General features: G+C 41.9%; 1 protein-coding gene across 1 annotated transcript in view; it reads left to right on the top strand.

The window, feature by feature from the left end:
* TSNAX (translin associated factor X) overlaps positions 1-19,125 on the top strand; it is a gene marked incomplete at its 5' end in the record, with an annotated part of 68,925 nt that overhangs the window by 39,671 nt on the left and 10,129 nt on the right. The window contains one exon of the mRNA XM_083174550.1: positions 11,786-11,898. Within this exon, the coding sequence (XP_083030676.1) occupies positions 11,786-11,898 (113 nt within the window). The remainder of the gene's footprint in view (positions 1-11,785; positions 11,899-19,125) is intronic.

The following is a 19,125-nucleotide window of genomic DNA, read 5'->3' on the forward strand; positions in this document are numbered from 1 at the left end:
ATTATATGTGATAGGACTTACCAAGGTAAGAAGTAATAATAAATGTGAAGGGTGCTACATATATATTAAACAAACTAAAGGGGTGATTGAAAGTATACGATATGATGCCATGGAGCAGCCCAGCAACAGCAGCCCAAAGAGCCCTGAGCCCCAAACACGGTCCCACAGACTAACACTCAGCATATATGTATAGTAGGACTTACCCTCATAGTGCCAAGCTGAGGTGTGCAGTCTTGAATGTTGGGACTCCAACCTAATTAAAATCAATTTGGGACAGGTGGGTGGGGTGCAAGTTTAGGAGGAAGGCGTCTCTAGTTCCTTCCAGTGTGTATGAATACACAATATATAGTACATAGGGGGAGGGGCCCTAAACTGCACACCCTGGACATATGAGGTGCTACCTGCTGAGACTTGTAGTGCAGGAGGAGGAGTTTGCAGGTGCACACTAAATATATATGCTAGACCTTTTAATATCTTGCTATATTGCATTTGAGGTTATTAGCATAGTAATGGCCATTAGTATCGGCTTGTCCACCGCGTCCAGGTTACCTCATTAGGACAAGTCCCTAACACTACTCTGGGACAGGTCCAGGGCACAGGGCCCCCCAGGCCAGCCCAGCAGAACCACCCCATGGCATCACATTAGTGTAAAATTAAAGTGATAGTAAAAGGGATAGGGGAAATTATATGTGATAGGACTTACCAAGGTAAGAAGTAATAATAAATGTGAAGGGTGCTACATATATATTAAACAAACTAAAGGGGTGATTGAAAGTATACGATATGATGCCATGGAGCAGCCCAGCAACAGCAGCCCAAAGAGCCCTGAGCCCCAAACACGGTCCCACAGACTAACACTCAGCATATATGTATAGTAGGACTTACCCTCATAGTGCCAAGCTGAGGTGTGCAGTCTTGAATGTTGGGACTCCAACCTAATTAAAATCAATTTGGGACAGGTGGGTGGGGTGCAAGTTTAGGAGGAAGGCGTCTCTAGTTCCTTCCAGTGTGTATGAATACACAATATATAGTACATAGGGGGAGGGGCCCTAAACTGCACACCCTGGACATATGAGGTGCTACCTGCTGAGACTTGTAGTGCAGCAAGCAGGAGGAGGAGTTTGCAGGTGCACACTAAATATATATGCTAGACCTTTTAATATCTTGCTATATTGCATTTGAGGTTATTAGCATAGTAATGGCCATTAGTATCGGCTTGTCCAGCCAGTGAAGGAGCTCCTGAAAATTGCTACATTGTGGAGATTTTTTGCGAAATCAAGTGTTTCCATCTATCTGATTTCCCATTGGTGGTGAAAAAATAATTCTACATTGACACGATTGAGTTTTTATTCCTGACAATCGCTGTATTTTATCCATATAAGGCTGGTGGAGCCTTTATCCATCTTACCCACCCTATTGGAATGGAGTAATCCCACCATTAAGGGCCATATTCACCGATACTCGACCAAAAAGAACTCTGCACGTTAATGCACCTTATATTGGATTTTACCTTGTACGAGTACTAAAAGTTGATCAAACCACATACTTGAAAGTCATTTTGTTTTTACCCCTGATGAAGTCGTTCTGACGAAACGCGTTGGGTTTCAATAAAGAACTTTTATACCTTGAACAGATTGGCACGTCTCATTCGGGAAAGGGACAAATATCAACTGTCACTACACAAATTGTATCAGTGTTATATATTGCATTGAAGTAACTAGGTGGTACACCATTCAGCGCTCTCCGATAACCCCCCCCCCCCTTATTTATATATATATATATATATATATATATATATATATATATATATATATATATATATATATATATATATATATATTCTATTGAAAAAGTCACATAGACGAAAAGCGTTGGTTAACCCTTCTGCCTCCTACCTACTATCTAAAAGATAAGCTAATTTCTACATTCCTTTTATATAAATGTTTTAATATATTTTTTATGTCTTGATGAATAGTGTATAAATTGTACTTTTAGATACCCTTTTTTAATTTTAATAATGTCTAAATAAATTAAATTTTCTTTCGTACAAGCATCCATTTTTATATATTGATAACGCAGAGATTTGTTTGATTAGATATGATTGATAACCCAAACCTGTATATATTTACTTTATTACCTTTAAATATAACGACAACGCTGAAATGATTGCACACCCACACAACCTTGTTATAAAATGTATGACAATGCTTTACTTAAAGAATAGCTTCATTACAGGTATTTGCAAATGCAGACTAACACAAGAAACATAAAACTGACTAACTAATACTTAAACAGTAATTCTAAATCAAATCAAAATGGACACCTTTCAAGGACAGTGATTAGCCATGATTAACCCCTTCCCGACATTTGACGTATATATACGTCATGACTTCAAACTGTCACTGCGTCTAGAGACGCAGTGACAGAGGGACGATGTCTGCTGTCCCTGACAGCAGACATGTCCCTGCATGCCCAGGGGGGGCTGCGATGCCGCCCCCCCGTCGGCGATCGCTGTGATTGGCTGTTCAGTGTGAACAGCCATTCACAGCGTTTTCTGTGTCACCGGCGAATAACGTTCGCCGGTGACACGGGATCGGAGGTGATTGGTGCTGTAAAGTACAGCACCAATCACCGCGGGGTGTAAGGGTGACACTGGTGTCACCCCACCTCACCCCGCCCGCCCCCAAAGGCCGTGATTGGTTCGTCGGACCGACGGACCAATCACAGCCATGGAGGGGGGTTTAAACTAACGGTGACTGCACTGCAGACGCCATTCCGGTCTGGAATTGCGTGCAGTGCGGTCACCGTGCCCAGCTGCCGCCATATACTGACCAGAACCTTGCTAAATACTTACCTGATCACTGCCTGGATCTTGCTTCTTCTTGTGACATCCTGTGCTGTGTTGTGCTGTGTTGTGCTGCTGCGAGTTATTAGATAGAGAGAGAGAGAGAGATAGAGAGGCCTAGTGACAGAGAGTGCTATATTTTGTGCTGCTGCAGTGTAATAGAGTTATAGATAGAGAGATAGAGAGAGAGAGAGATAGAGAGAGATAGAGAGATAGTGACAGATTGTGCTATATATTTTTTATATAACTGACTGCTGCCCCCCCTTTTGTGCTGATCAGTATAAATTAACTGATCAGCAACTTTTTGGGGGCGCAGGGTTTTTTATATATATATATATATATATATATATATATATATATATATATATATATATATATATACCTGTCAGTGCTGCTGCTGCAGTGTCATAGAGTGATAGATAGAGAGAGATAGAGAGAGATAGTGACAGAGAGTGATAGAGACTGCTATATTTTGTGTCTGCTGCCCCCCTTTTGTGCACCCCCAGCAACTTTTTGGGGGTGCAGGGGTTATTTTTCATATATATAACTGTCAGTGCTGCTGCTGCAGTGTCATAGAGTGATAGATAGTGAGAGATAGAGAGATAGTGACAGAGAGTGATAGAGAGTGCTAAATTTTGTGTCTGCTGCCCCCGCCTTTTGTGCTGATCACTATATCTGAGGTGATCAGCAACTTTTTGGGGGTGCAGAGGTTTTTTTTTTTATATATACCTGTCAGTTGCTGCCAGTTGCACTGTCAGTTGCACCAAAGGTTGTGCACCTGCTGCCCCTCACTGGTAATCAGTGTCGCATCACTGATCACCTTTTTTTTTTTTTTGTGGGTGCTGTGGGGTCTTTTTTTAATTTTTTTTTTACACACACTGTGATTTTGTGGGTGTCCTGTGGCCACTGTGCGCTGATCAGTGACGTACATCACTGATCAGCTTTTTCGGCACAGGGTTGATCTATTTTTTTTTTTTTTTTTTTTTTGATCAAATTCCTGTTGCCTTTGAGCGCTGTTCAGTGACGGACGTTACTGACCAACATCTGTGCTCAATTTTTGGCGCAGGACCTTTTTTTTTTTTTTTTTACCCCTTCAATTTTTTTTTTTTTTAACCCCTTCAATTTTTTTTTTTTTGTATAAAGTATTTTTTTTTTCTGCACTACATACACACTACACACTACATACCCCCCGGGTTGAAATAAAGTTTGTACCCCCCCTACACTATACACGTGTTGAAACATTTCACTACCAGTAACACAAAAATAAAAATGGCATCCCAAATGTCATCCCAAATGTCATCCCAGTCATCCAGAAGATGTATTCAGCGGAGGAGGCATATGCCATGCTTGCCTCTGACTCTGACACAGCCAGTGATGCAAGCGGGGAATTTGAAGGATTCGTCTTAAGCTCCTCTTCCTCCTCTGGTGATGAGGGACCCCCTCAAAGACGCCCCCGTAGAGCAGCTGAGACCCCCCCCCCCAATAATTGATCTCGTATGGACCCCACCACCAGACAATTTTGAGCCCCAGGTTCCTGAGTTTTTGGCCATGCCAGGAATCCAATTTGATTCCACAGGTCTCAGAGAAATTGACTTTTTCTAATTATTTTTCTCTGATGATTTTATAAATTTAATGGTGGACCAAACTAATTTATATGCCCAGCAGTTTATTGCTCAAAACCCCACGTCATCATTTGCTAGGTGGACCCCTGTAGATGCAGTAGAGATGATGACGTTTTGGGGTCTGGTGTTTCATATGGGCATAGTAAAAAAGCCAGAAATTAGGCAATATTGGAGTACAGATGTTCTGTACAGCACCCCATTTTACCGTATGGCCATGCCCCGGGCTCGATTTGAGACGATCCTTAAATTTTTGCATTACAACGATAATGCACAGTGCCCACCCAGAGATGATCCCACCTTTGACCGGCTATTCAAAGTCAGGCCGGTCATTGATCATTTCAGTGCCAAATTTGAAGAGATGTACATCCCAGATAAATTCATTTGCATAGACGAGTCCCTTATACATTTTAAAGGAAGGGTTAAATTCCGCCAGTACCTTCCCAGTAAGAGGGCAAGGTATGGCATAAAAATGTATAAGCTGTGTGAAAGCACCTCAGGGTACACTCACAGGTTTAGGGTATATGAAGGGAAGGATTCAAGAATTGAACCGCCAGAATGCCCCCCCTCCCTCGTAGGTGTTAGTGGAAAAATTGTCTGGGATTTAGTGCACCCCTTCCTGGATAAAGGTTATCACCTCTATGTGGATAACTTTTACACTAGCATCCCCCTGTTTAAGGCCCTTGGTTCAAGAGGTACAGCAGCTTGCGGTACTGTGCGCAAGAACCAAAGAGGCCTCCCAAAAACGCACATTGCCCAAGTAATGAGAAGGGGTGAAAGCAGGGGAATATGCACCGAAAATATGTTGTTGGTCAAATATAAGGACAAGAGGGATGTCCTTATACTGACAACAATTCACGGAGACAGTACCACCTCCGTCCCTGTACGAGGTACCAGTACCCACACCTCAAAACCTAATTGTATCCTGGATTACAATAGGTACATGGGCAGAGTGGATCTTTCAGATCAGGTACTGAAGCCGTACAGTGCCCTGCGGAAAACAAAAATCTGGTACAAGAAGCTGGCCGTGTATATCATCCAGATGGCACTGTATAACGCTTACGTGCTATTCCGTTCTACCGGCCAGAGGGGGACATTTATGCACTTTCAAGAGGAAGTCATAAAGGGCCTAATATTTGGGAACCAGCAGGCAGAGGGCCCCAGTACTTCTAGTACTGGCCCCCGTATTGTACCAGGGCAGCATTTTCCGAACGAAATCCCCTCCACTGCAAGAAAGGGCAGGACACAAAAAAGGTGCAAAGTTTGCTATAAAAAGGGAATAAGAAAGGAAACTATTTTCCACTGTGAAACTTGCCCCGACAAACCCGGCCTATGTATAAAGGAGTGTTTTAAAATATACCACACATCTATGTATTATTAGGTTCATCATTTCACCGTGCTTCGGGGGTCTTGCTAATGCCACATAGCACCCACCAACATTCCACCAGAATCTGAGCTGCAAAATCCAAAAATCACTCCTTCCCTTCTGAGTCCTGCCATGCACCCAACTGGTATTTTTTGGTCACATATGAGGCATTGCCATACTCGGGAGAAATTGGGGCACAGATTTTGGGCTGCTTTTTCTCCTTCATACCTTCTGAAAATGAAAAATTTTGAGCCAGAACTGCATTTTTGTGTAAAAAAATGTAATTTTTCATTTTCACTGCCCAGTTGTACCACAATTGGTGAAACCCCTGGGGGTTTGAAATGTACACTATAACCCTAGATGAATTCCCTGAGGGGTGTAGTTTGCAAAATGGGGTCACTTGTGGGGGGGTTCCACTGTATTGGTGCTTTGGGGGTCTTGCTAATGCGACATAGCACCCACCAACATTCCACCAGAATTTGTGCTGCAAAATCCAAATATCACTCCTTCCCTTCTGAGTCCTGCCACTTTTTGGTCACACATGAGGCATTGCCGTACTCGGGAGAAATTGGGGCACAGATTTTGGGGTGCTTTTTCATACCTTCTGAAAATGAAAAATTTTGAGCCAGAACTGCATTTTTGTGTAAAAAAATGTAATTTTTCATTTTCACTGCCCAGTTGTATCAAAATTGGTGAAACCCCTGGGGGTTTGAAATGTACACTATACCCCTAGATGAATTCCCTGAGGGGTGTAGTTTGCAAAATGGGGTCACTTGTGGGGGGGTTCCACTGTATTGGTGCTTGGGGGGTCTTGCTAATGCGACATAGCACCCACCAAAATTCCACCAGAATCTGAGCTGCAAAATCCAAAAATCACTCCTTCCCTTCTGAGTCCTGCCATGCACCCAAATGGTATTTTTTGGTCACATGTGAGGCATTGCCGTACTCGGGAGAAATTGGGGCACAGATTTTGGGGTGCTTTTTCTCCTTCATACCTTCTGAAAATGAAAAATTTTGAGCCAGAACTGCATTTTTGTGTAAAAAAAATGTAATTTTTCATTTTCACTGCCCAGTTGTATCAAAATTGGTGAAACCCCTGGGGGTTTGAAATGTACACTATACCCCTAGATGAATTCCCTGAGGGGTGTAGTTTGCAAAATGGGGTCACTTGTGGGGGGGTTCCACTGTATTGGTGCTTGGGGGGTCTTGCTAATGCGACATAGCACCCACCAAAATTCCACCAGAATCTGAGCTGCAAAATCCAAAAATCACTCCTTCCCTTCTGAGTCCTGCCATGCACCCAAATGGTATTTTTTGGTCACATGTGAGGCATTGCCGTACTCGGGAGAAATTGGGGCACAGATTTTGGGGTGCTTTTTCTCCTTCATACCTTCTGAAAATGAAAAATTTTGAGCCAGAACTGCATTTTTGTGTAAAAAAATGTAATTTTTCATTTTCACTGCCCAGTTGTATCAAAATTGGTGAAACCCCTGGGGGTTTGAAATGTACACTATACCCCTAGATGAATTCCCTGAGGGGTGTAGTTTGCAAAATGGGGTCACTTGTGGGGGGGTTCCACTGTATTGGTGCTTGGGGGGTCTTGCTAATGCGACATAGCACCCACCAAAATTCCACCAGAATCTGAGCTGCAAAATCCAAAAATCACTCCTTCCCTTCTGAGTCCTGCCATGCACCCAAATGGTATTTTTTGGTCACATGTGAGGCATTGCCGTACTCGGGAGAAATTGGGGCACAGATTTTGGGGTGCTTTTTCTCCTTCATACCTTCTGAAAATGAAAAATTTTGAGCCAGAACTGCATTTTTGTGTATAAAAATGTAATTTTTCATTTTCACTGCCCAGTTGTATCAAAATTGGTGAAACCCCTGGGGGTTTGAAATGTACACTATACCCCTAGATGAATTCCCTGAGGGGTGTAGTTTGCAAAATGGGGTCACTTGTGGGGGGGTTCCACTGTATTGGTGCTTGGGGGGTCTTGGTAATGCGACATAGCACCCACCAAAATTCCACCAGAATCTGAGCTGCAAAATCCAAAAATCACTCCTTCCCTTCTGAGTCCTGCCATGCACCCAAATGGTATTTTTTGGTCACATGTGAGGCATTGCCGTACTCGGGAGAAATTGGGGCACAGATTTTGGGGTGCTTTGTCTCCTTCATTCCTTGTGAAAATGAAAAATTTTGAGCCAGAACTGCATTTTTGTGTAAAAAATGTAATTTTGCATTTGCACAGCCCAGTTGTATCAAAATTGGTGAAACCCCTGGGGGTTTGAAATGTACACTATACCCCTAGATGAATTCCCTGAGGGGTGTAGTTTGCAAAATGGGGTCACTTGTGGGGGGGTTCCACTGTATTGGTGCTTGGGGGGTCTTGCTAATGCAACATAGCACCCACCAACATTCCACCAGAATCTGAGCTGCAAAATCCAAAAATCACTCCTTCCTTTCTGAGTCCTGCCATGCACCCAAATGGTATTTTTTGGTCACATGTGAGGCATTGCCGTACTCGGGAGAAATTGGGGCACAGATTTTGGGGTGCTTTTTCTCCTTCATACCTTCTGAAAATGAAAAATTTTGAGCCAGAACTGCATTTTTGTGTAAAAAATTTAATTTTTCATTTTCACTGACCAGTTGTACCACAATTGGTGAAACTTCTGGGGGTTTGAAATGTACACTATACCCCTAGATGAATTCCCTGAGGGGTGTAGTTTGCAAAATGGGGTCACTTGTGGGGGGGTTCCTAAATTTTAGCATCTTATGGTGCCTAGAAACCTACATGGTGCCTAAAAAATAATCTCATAAAAAGGAGGCTCCAAAATCAAGTAGGTGCTCCTTCTATTATGAAGCCTGTGGTTTGGTCAACGTGCACACTGGGTCCACATATAGGATATTTATGAAAACAAAAGAATTGGGGGAATCAATTTTTAGTCACATTTCTCTAGTAAAATGTACTGTGTTCCTTAGAAAAATGTATTAAAATTGCAAATCTGCAAAAAAAATGAAATTTTGAAATTTCACCTACACTTTGTTTTAATTCCTGTGAAACACCTAAAGGGTTAACAAACTTCCAAAATGCTGTTTTGAATACTGTGAGGGGTGAAGTTTTTGAAATGGTATCATTTATGGGGGTGTCTCACATACAAGTCCCTCAAAGTCACATCAGAACTGAACTGGTCCCTAAAAAAATCAGTGTTTGAAATTTTCTTGAAAATTTGAGAATTTGCTATTCATATTGTAAGCCTCCTAGTGTCCAAAAAAATTAAAAGGAAGTTGAAATAATGATGGAAACATAAAGTAGACATATGGTCTATGTTAGTTATTAACTATTTTGAGTGGTATGATTATTTGTCTCACAAGCAGAAAATTTAACATTTTGCAAATTGCTAAATTTTCCATTTTTTTACGACATTTTGGTATTTTTCACAAAAAAACACAGACTGTATCGACCCAAATTTACCACTAATTTGAAGTACAATGTGTCACGAAAAAACAATCTCAAAATCACTGGGATAAGTAAAAGCAAAAAAAAGTTATCCCCACTTAAGTGATACATGTCAGATTTGAAAAAAAGGGCTCTGTCAGGAACGCAAAAACTGGCTCTGTCAGGAAGGGGTTAAACCTCCTTCATAATTACCTCCAGCCCCCCGTGCTTCCTTGTTCTTTCTCAACTGCCTCCCTCAACTCTGATATTTAAACCTTTATCACATTAATTAATTAATTACTCATAAGCATTGAGTCTTATTGGCAAGCTCTGCTTTCAATCATGATGTCATAATTAACCCAACACCCAACTTCAGTGGCCTTGTGGGTCTACGCATGTGTGGCCTTGTTCCCATATTATTCAGTTTGTGGAGACTAGCTTTCTGTCCTTGCTCCATTATACTGTCAACATCACATTCTTAAGCTTCTAAAACCAAAAACAATTCTCTATAAGAAATCACTTTTACAGCACTGTTCTGAATGATCAGCCATTTTATAATGTTATTATGCAAGTCATGCCTAACAAAATGGCCGCCGTTTCTGACATATTATAACTGTTTAGCGCAAAGGGAAGGCCTCATACGCAGTGAATAGTACATTGTGCAACAAGCTAAAGTCATCTGCAGCAATAATAGCAGCAGTCAGGAAAACAGAATATAATAAAAGCATAGATTTATTGATTCGTTGATTTTCTGTATTATCAGTATTTATTATTAGTAATAGATACATCCACATATCCACCTTTTTAGAGAGGATTTACTAGATGGTTGGTGTAGCATTGTATACAGTAGCTGTTTCTGGTTGGTTAAGAATTGGGAAAGAATTGAAATCTGTGACATCATGTCTACATTTTGTTCTGTCAAGGCATGGAGGCAAAAGGAGGGTACAAATAAATAGAAGTAAAAAAAAATATTGTAAATGAAAAAAAGAGCAAACCTAAATATACTCGCAGGGTGGGCAATGGCGGAACTTGCGACTCATAGGCACAGGTGCAAGCATACAGTATGCTTTGGGACACATTCAACCCATACCTCCCAACTTCTAATCCACAACAGGATGGACATCAATGTGCGCTGTAGTTGCGCACCCAAATTTGAGGGAGTGGCCTGCAAACCCAGTCAGTGAAAAATCGAAGCCAACCCCATTTTGTTCATCCCCATTTAAAACATTTTTACACATGGTTAGCCATCACTGATCTATAGACTACAGCTGCTAATGTGGAGAGGCATCAACCTGCTTTGCCTTCAAGAACTTTTTAAAATGAGTCCTTCTCATAACGGTTGATCATTAATTTATTGGTGTAAATAGTGGTGAGAAGAAATTATTAATATTCGATCTAAGAACAGATAATAAATATGCCCTAAAATTTTTATAAAACACTAACATTTTATCTGTTGTTTTCAAAAGTAGAAAGTAATTAGGAATTGTTTTTGTGGTTAAATTCTGCATAAAACTGCAGCAATAGAAACCCAAAGAGTATATTTACCGCAGTAATAGACGTCAAGATTTTGCCCATAGAACCCAGATTCTATGTATCATGTATCCAGAACCTAGAGCTGGAACCAATAGCGCAACTAACATAAGTATAGGGGTTGCAGTTACTATGGGGCCCAGATCTGAGAGGGTCTATTTACCATTGGTGGGTAAATAGGGTCCCTTTCAAACTTTTGCTATGGGGCCTATGGGTTTTGGGGGGATATCCCACAAATTTACTTTGGTAATTATTCCCTTTTACAGTGAAAATTGGATTTCTGCATTGTTTAATAAGATAATCTCTAGGCGTAACACTTCATTACGTTATAATATTGAGTACAAATAAGGTAATGTGAATGAAGCATTGTCTTCTAAAACTTGCAAGCCACATCCCCATTCCATCATAGGATGTAAAATGTATCAATAATAAGTTGATAACATTGATGTCTGATTTGCTACCATGTTTCAGCTGGATGCATATTTAGATGCACATACTGTACACATTATTTTCTTTATTTTTGTTTTATTCTTTGTTTTCTTTGCCTAGGTTTATAGCACATGTTGGTATGACATTGTGGGGGGTATTCAATCCCGGGTCACGACTGTCGACCCATTTTTGTTTTGCTCGACAGCATATCGTCAGATGGGATTCGATGTCCCACTTGCCGATCTGTGAAAAGGGGGCGTGTCCGCATAAACTGCTGTGGATTGTCAAGATTTGGCTGTGATTGTGACAATTCACGGCCGTAATCGACAAAACGGGTCCAACAGCTTTCAAAGTCGGGCCCATTCTGTCAATCTGCCTCTTCAATGCTGTCGGGCAAGACGGCATTGAATAGGTGCCTGCCGTTATTTCCCCTTTCGAAAATAGCTGCAGGGATTGAATACTCCCCTGTATGTTTAATACTTCTTAACAATTCAATACAATAGTGTTTTATATTACCGGTGTAACTCTTAAAGGATTACGATTTTTTTTTTCTCTGTAGGTCTACAAGAGTATGTTGAAGCTGTCACATTTCAACATTTTATTACAAACCAAACTCTTCTAAGCCTTCATGATATAAACAAAGGGTTAATATTTGAAAAAATGGACTATACTGTAAGTATTTATTTCTCTAATGTTTTTTTCAATATTATTTTTTGAGCAGGGTTAGACCAGGGGCGGATCTAGACTTTTCTTCTAAGGGGGGCGGTTTTACAGTTTAATCTTTACCCTCCCCCTTGTACCGATTCCTCCCATTGCCAACTCCTCCCCTTCCAATTCCTGACTCATCCCCTTCCCAGTCCTGACTCGTCCCCTTCCCAGTCCTGACTCCTCCATCACAAAAATAAATATATTGTAAACACTTCCACTAATTAAATCCTCTGTCCCTTTACAGGGGACTTCTTCCCTTCCTTCCCAGTTATTTATTTATTGAAAGAAAAAGCCTACTCACTTTTACTTTAGTCTCAAAACACCCCAGCTATTATGCATACTATTTCCCTTCCCATGGAAGCCAGTATAAACACTGCATTGCAGACATACGTATTAACCTCTATTGACCACCATTGCTACAGCTTATCTGTATATCTGTACCAGGGACACAACACTCAAGCTGTCTGCCCAGTACTCATCAGTTCAAAATATGCAGGATAATGTTTTATACTAAATTTGGATTCCATATGTTTTTTCAATGGTAAAAGTGTCAACAGCATTATGTGCATGGGAGAATGTTGAATCAGTTTTAGTGTTATGCAAAGTATTGTTACCATGCTGGCAAAGTTTCTGAGTTCCTAGACCTCCTCTTATCAGCACTGTGGACTGGAGACGCTGAGAAGATGAAAGCCGTCTCAAGCAACAAATTATGTTGATTAACTGCAGTAGAGGCATCTAATGTGACCTGCTCACTCCACTGACAAAAGCTGGCAGCCAGACTGGAAGAGGGAGGACTTAGCATAAGCAGGACTTCAGAGAGTGTTTGTTTGTCCCTGCTGACAGCAGGTGTTTTATAGCCAAGGGGGGCGATCGCCCCATTCTTCCCCCTTTGTATCCATCCTGGGTTAGACCCAAAAAAAATTTTTTTTAACTGTTTATATATTTATTTTTTTATAACCATTTTTTTTTTACATTAATGTTTTAGAATCCTGTTTGTTATAATAATAATACTAAACATTGCTATGTATTTGAAACCTTGATCAACCATGCTTTCTAAGGGCGGTTTCACACGCTTCGGCTGATGTCGGGTGGTGAAACCTCGCATTACCAAGAAGCCATACCATACACAGAAGTTTACAATGTTCAGGATGGCCACAGCCCAGCAGGCATCCTTTCCATTGATGACATCCAGCTGTAACCTGACAGCCAGCCCATGAGTGTCCTCTGTGAATGGACACAATCCCAACCATTGTTAACTACTGTGTACAGCACGGCTTCTTGGCCATGCAGAGTTTCGCCACCCAAGAGCTACCTGGTTGATCCTGCCTAGCATATGCTTGTCTCAAAGATTAAGCCATGCACTTGTAAGTGCACACGGTCGGTACATTGAAACTGTGAATGGCTCATTAATTCAGTTATGGTTCCTAGTGTTTCACACTATGGGGGTTATTATGATTCACTCGGAAAGGCACAATCACTCTCTAATGGACAAAACCATGTGCACTGCAGGTGGGGCAGATGTAACATGTGCAGAGAGAGTTAGATTTGGGTGTTTTATTGTTTCTGTGCAGGATAAATAATGGCTGCTTTATTTTTACACTGCAATAGAGATATCACTTTTGAAGTACACCCCCACCCAAATCTAACTTTCTCTGCACATGTTACATCAGCCCCACCTGCAGTGCATATGGTTTTGTCCATTAGAGAGTGATTGTGCCTTTCCGAGTGAATCAGAATAACCCCCTATGTGTGAAACAGCCCTAACATTAACAATTAGTTTTTGGACTTTCATATTATTTATTTAAAATCTTTTCATAAAACCACTTTTAGACTAAACCTAATGAAGACAAGCAAAAGTACTGTACTTTTCAGAGAAATGCACAAAGGCAAAAAAAGGAATTAAGTTATAGCACTGGATATGTCACTGGCATACATTTTGAAGAAAAATAATAGTTTAGATGCCTTTTCAGTTCAAAATTTTCGCCAGGCAACAAAACTGCAGGCTTCGCCCGTTTTTTGGGGCAAGGTCAATTCGCTTATTCAATCCCAGTAATGATGTTTCAAATGGACATAAAATCTTGCATTGCCGAAAAACGCGTTTATCAGCAAAATTCCTGCAAATTCATGAATTTTGGTGAATTCACAGGCCTATTTCACCTGTTTTTGCAGCAGTTTTCACCCAGCTCTATCCCCCCCACATCAGCATTGGTGAAAATTGACTAATGCCGTGATTTAAATAACTGTGCGCAGGATTTAGATTAAACTTTAGAAATGAAAGCACACCACATGGGCTGGCTGTTCTAATGTTTCGGCAATTGAATTCCTTTTTCAAAGACACAGATACATAGACATGTACTTTCTTAAATAGGGAAGCAGATCACCGTGTTGCGTTCCCCACGCCCGGTGGGTCCCCCAGTGGTGCCGGCGGATGACGTCCTCACGCCCCGTCGGACACGCAGCTCAAGCCGGTCACCTTAGTAACCTACGGTGTCCTAGCCTCACTGCACTTCTCACCCGCTGTTTGCCGCTGACATTCCGGCCGGTGTATCACGCTGGTGCCGTTACCATGGCGATAGGGAGGACGCTGAGAAAATAAGAGAAAGACACAGTATAAATACACAAAATGCAACAACAAACAACTATTGCAAAACCATCAGTGACCTCTCCAGAGTTAAATGTACATAGGACTGTAAATTTCAACTTGAACATCAGGTGCTGAGCCATGATGCAATCTGAAAGAGAATTTTTCTTATACATAAATATCCCTGGAAATATACACAAATCAAGGTGAGGTTGCAATAAAAAAGGAGGTAATAAACATTTAAAAAGGCATCATACGGAAACTCAAAGGAAAACATTCAGAAGAAGGTGATGACTAAACACAATAATAATGTAAGGTCCTGATCATATGTTATTATTTTGACAATGACAAAACAAGAATTGTCATACTACACTGCACCAGTGAATGTCAGCATCAGTTTTATAGAAAACAATTGAGGGATAGTTATTCATTCAAGCCAGAAGGATGAATGGAATTTACTTGAAAACATTTTGCTTCAAGCTGCAGCAGTTTTTGATCTCGATCTCCGCCACGTATATTGCTGGCCACTTGATCTATCATTTTATATTTAAGTGTCGGCAATGGGTGACGGGCATCTGCGAAGTGACGGGCAACTGGCTGGTGGGATCCTGAGCCCTCCAGTGCTGCTTTTATATATGCGCAGTGAGCCGCCATACACTCCTTGAAGGTTCGTGCTGTCTTCCCTACATACAACAATCCGCAAGGACATCGGATGATGTACACCATGAATTTACTTGAGCATGTAAGGACCTGGCGGATTTTGTACCTCTTGCCTGAATACGGATGTGCAAACGAATTCCCAGCTTCCACGGGTCACACAGCCAGTGCATTTATAATTGCCTGGCTTCCTCGATAGAAAATGTTGGGAATATCTTTTGCCTAAGTTGGTCACGTCAGTTTTGACTATTCTGTCCCAGATGTTAGGACCTCTCCTGTAGCACGGCATGAGGTGGGTATTTTTGAGAGCTGGTAGGTCTGGATCTTGATTTATCATATGCCAAGATTTTTTTAAAGTTCCTACAATTGTAGGGCTTCCTGTGGAGAACGTACTGATGTAAGGTATGACGTTCTGTTTACTCTTTTTGTTAGAGCTGGTCAGGGTGTCTTCCCGAGCGACCCGCATTGCTTTCTCCTTCACTGCTTTTAATGAAATTAGTCCTAACCCCTTCTTTCGAACTTGTCCACCATCTCATCCATCTGTTGATCTGCAGTGGCTGCATCACTGCAGATCCTGCGTATCCTCAATAGCTGCGAATACGGTAGGCCTCTTATAGAAGCCAGAGGATGAAAACTTTGGGCATCCAACAGGGTGTTCCTATCTGTGTCCTTATGAAAAAGGGATGTTGATAGGATAGAACCTTTGCGCTCAATTCTCACATCTAGATAATTGATAGCACCTTTGCGCTCAATTCTCACATCTAGATAATTGATAGCTTCATCACTGATGACTGAAGTGAATTTAACATTGCTGTCACCAATGTTGGCCTGCACCGGCATGTCTTCCAAGGCCACCCTGGTGTCCGTCCAAATTAGCAGGATATCATCTATATACCTGACGTAGAATGCAATTGCATCAATGGACCCAGTTTGTGATAATATCAAGCGATCCTCGGTTTCAAACATAAATGCATTAGCATACGTCAGTCACAGGGTCTTTGTTCTCAGTGCCTGAGATCATGCTCACTCCGCTGTCAGGGGTAAATGTATGAAGCTTATGTGCAAGGTCACAATGCTCCAGACAATCAGCTACTAACTGTCAATTTACACATTGGAGCTGATTGGCTGGTGCATTATCTCCTTGTACATAACATTCTTTATGGGGATAGATACCACTTATCCAAGCTTCACACATTTACCCCTCAGTACGGGGTGAGCTGTCCTGGAGGAGAAGCTTTGTGGGAGTGAGGTAGGTTAATGTATGTGCGAATGGTGTCAAATGTATGTTTGGCCACACGTGGGTAATGGCTGCCACGGCACTGAAGGGGTTAACCCTCCATGCTGTCGTGCCATTTTGGACAAGGGCACTTGACATGTTTAACGTGTTTTAAACTGTATGAGCAGCACTGTGCTGGGACAGGTCCCCTGCTGCATCAATGCTGTGAGCTAAAGCTTGGAGCAGGGCACCAGGCACAGAGCATGTATAAAATATATAAAATGTATTATTATATAATATAAGAAGTATACCACAGATGTATTTTAATTGTAAAATGCATTTTGAAATGATGGCAGGAAGGAATCGCTGTGATGAGGAAATTAGATGCTTATTTTGTAATTTCCTCCTGAATGTCTGTGAGTGACCACTGTACAGCAGGTAGTGCGCTGGGTGTTTGCCATCCTGTGTGCAAAGTGTTGACAATGCACAGAATTTTGTGTTTCTTTATGTAAATGTGTCAAATGAGCTCCCACTTTTCCTGGAAGAGTATTGAACATCTGCCTGTATCTGAACGCTGTGTAATCTGTATGCTGTGCCTCCTAAAGAGAGATGGGAGAGGGTCCTTTTCATGGCTTATATTTGAGCAATAAAACATTCATATCGTCAAGACAACCGTTTTCATCTTGTGGCTAATAGGAGTATGCCAAAATACAGTCCCGTTCTCTGGATGTACTGGGTAAAGCATCCAGCATCTCTAAGCTCCACTCTGTCAGCTACGAAAGCAGAGGCCTGGTCCGTGACCAGTGTGGAACCAACCGACGCCAGTCGGCAGTGTTTCAGCAGCGTGTTGACGCATACACCCTAGCAGGTAGTACTTGGGTGCCAGTGGTTGGGCCTGAAGAGGTATCTGTGGTTCCAGACGCCACGTGGTAGGAGTCTGGTGGTGGCAGCAATATCCCCACCCACTGCATAGTGGGTGGAGTCAGTAACAGGAGGTTACTGATTGTAACAGGGAATCCCCTTATTGGCCAGGTCCCATGAGACCAGAAACCACCATCTGTAATTCCGGAGAGTAGGGCAGGAGTCCGGTCACAGAATGTAATAAAGTTGTACTATTTTAGGGTCAGATCGACTGCAATACTGTTGATGTATGAATACAATTAAGTATCTTTGCGTTTAATTACTGTTCATTTCTGTTTTGTAATACTATTGTACTGATGTTATTTCATAGCAGTTTCTCCAACTAGGTAAAATGAGTGGGAACAAGGTTGAGAATCTCCACCAGTGTGCATCTTGGCAGATGTATTCACCGATGGACATTGCATTCAAAGGCGAGTACGTCTGTACCAGATGCAAGCAGGTCATTGCTCTAGAAGCTAAGGTCAAGGATCTTGACCAATACATTGCAACACTGAGAGAGATATCTAACCTTGAGCATTTTGCAGCTACCATCACTACATTAGAGGAATAGGAGGCCCAGGGGGGTCATAGGTTAAGTCAACAGAGGAAAGAGAATCGGTACCTGGGTAACAGTTAGGGGCAATGGAGGAAGCAGTAGGCAAGCTCTGAGCTACCAAACCCTAGAAGATATGCCTTAATGGATGAAGAAACTATGGTTGGGAGTAAGGAGTTGGGGGAGCTGGTGGTTGCTTATCTGGTGATGTCAGCAGCCCGCCCCCCCCTACCGGTGTCGCAGCCTCAACCAGAATACCCACCTAAATGCTTGACTCTTGATTGCTCCCAAACTGTATGAGTAAGTAAATAGTCAAAAATAGATTACAGAACCTAAATAGTAACACATCTCCTGGCCCGGATGATATAGATCAGTGGTCTCCAACATTTTTGGGGGCGGGAGCTACTCGCAACAAAATAAACCACCTGAAGAGCTACTAAAATTTAAAAAAAATCTGCATAATAACCAAAAAATGCCCTTTACACATTCCACACACCGTAATGCCCCTGATACATTATGCCACACACCGCAATGCCCCAGACACAAAATGCCACACACCGCAATGTCCAATATGTTGCATACATACCTCCCAATACTGGAGGTAGAGGAGAAGGGACATCTGCGCATGCCGAAGGCACGCACACAAAATTAAGGGGTTCACCTACTACCTTGGTACTCCTGCGAGGCTACATCCCCATTTTTTTGCTGTGGGGGCATGGCCAGAGCGCTAAGAACTGTAGCCTATTTTTGGGGGGGGTAAGCAAACATAGATTTGGGCACCCCTCACTGTGACTATTGTGGGTCAGGGGGAAGTATTAATTGGCCAACTAACATAAAGCAAAATAGACATATTGTAGAAAAGACATAACCCTGAAACAGGGACAGTGCACACCGAAGGTCTGTGTCAAAAATTTAGGACATGGCTTTGTGGGGAAGGGGCATGACCACATAATAGTACCATTTTACATTACACCAAACAATAGTGCCATTTATACACACTGCGCCAGCTAGACCCATTTGGACACACTGTGCTAGGATTACGCACACCATTATGCCACACTGTTATGCCCATTACACAACATGCCACACACCATAATGCCCAGTACATATTAGACACACAAAAAAAGGCTTTTTTTCCAATCGCACAGGTGAGGATATTTGTGTATGTGATATAACCCTTTTATATAATGATGAGACTTTAAATAAGTCTTTATTTTAGGGTGTGCTGCCACTAGAACAGAAGATTAGATACAATTTTTGATAAATAGAAGGCTGTCATTAGTG

The sequence above is a fragment of the Crinia signifera genome, chromosome 3, assembly GCF_055691185.1.
Source record: "Crinia signifera chromosome 3, ASM5569118v1, whole genome shotgun sequence".
NCBI classification, from domain to species: domain Eukaryota; kingdom Metazoa; phylum Chordata; class Amphibia; order Anura; family Myobatrachidae; genus Crinia; species Crinia signifera.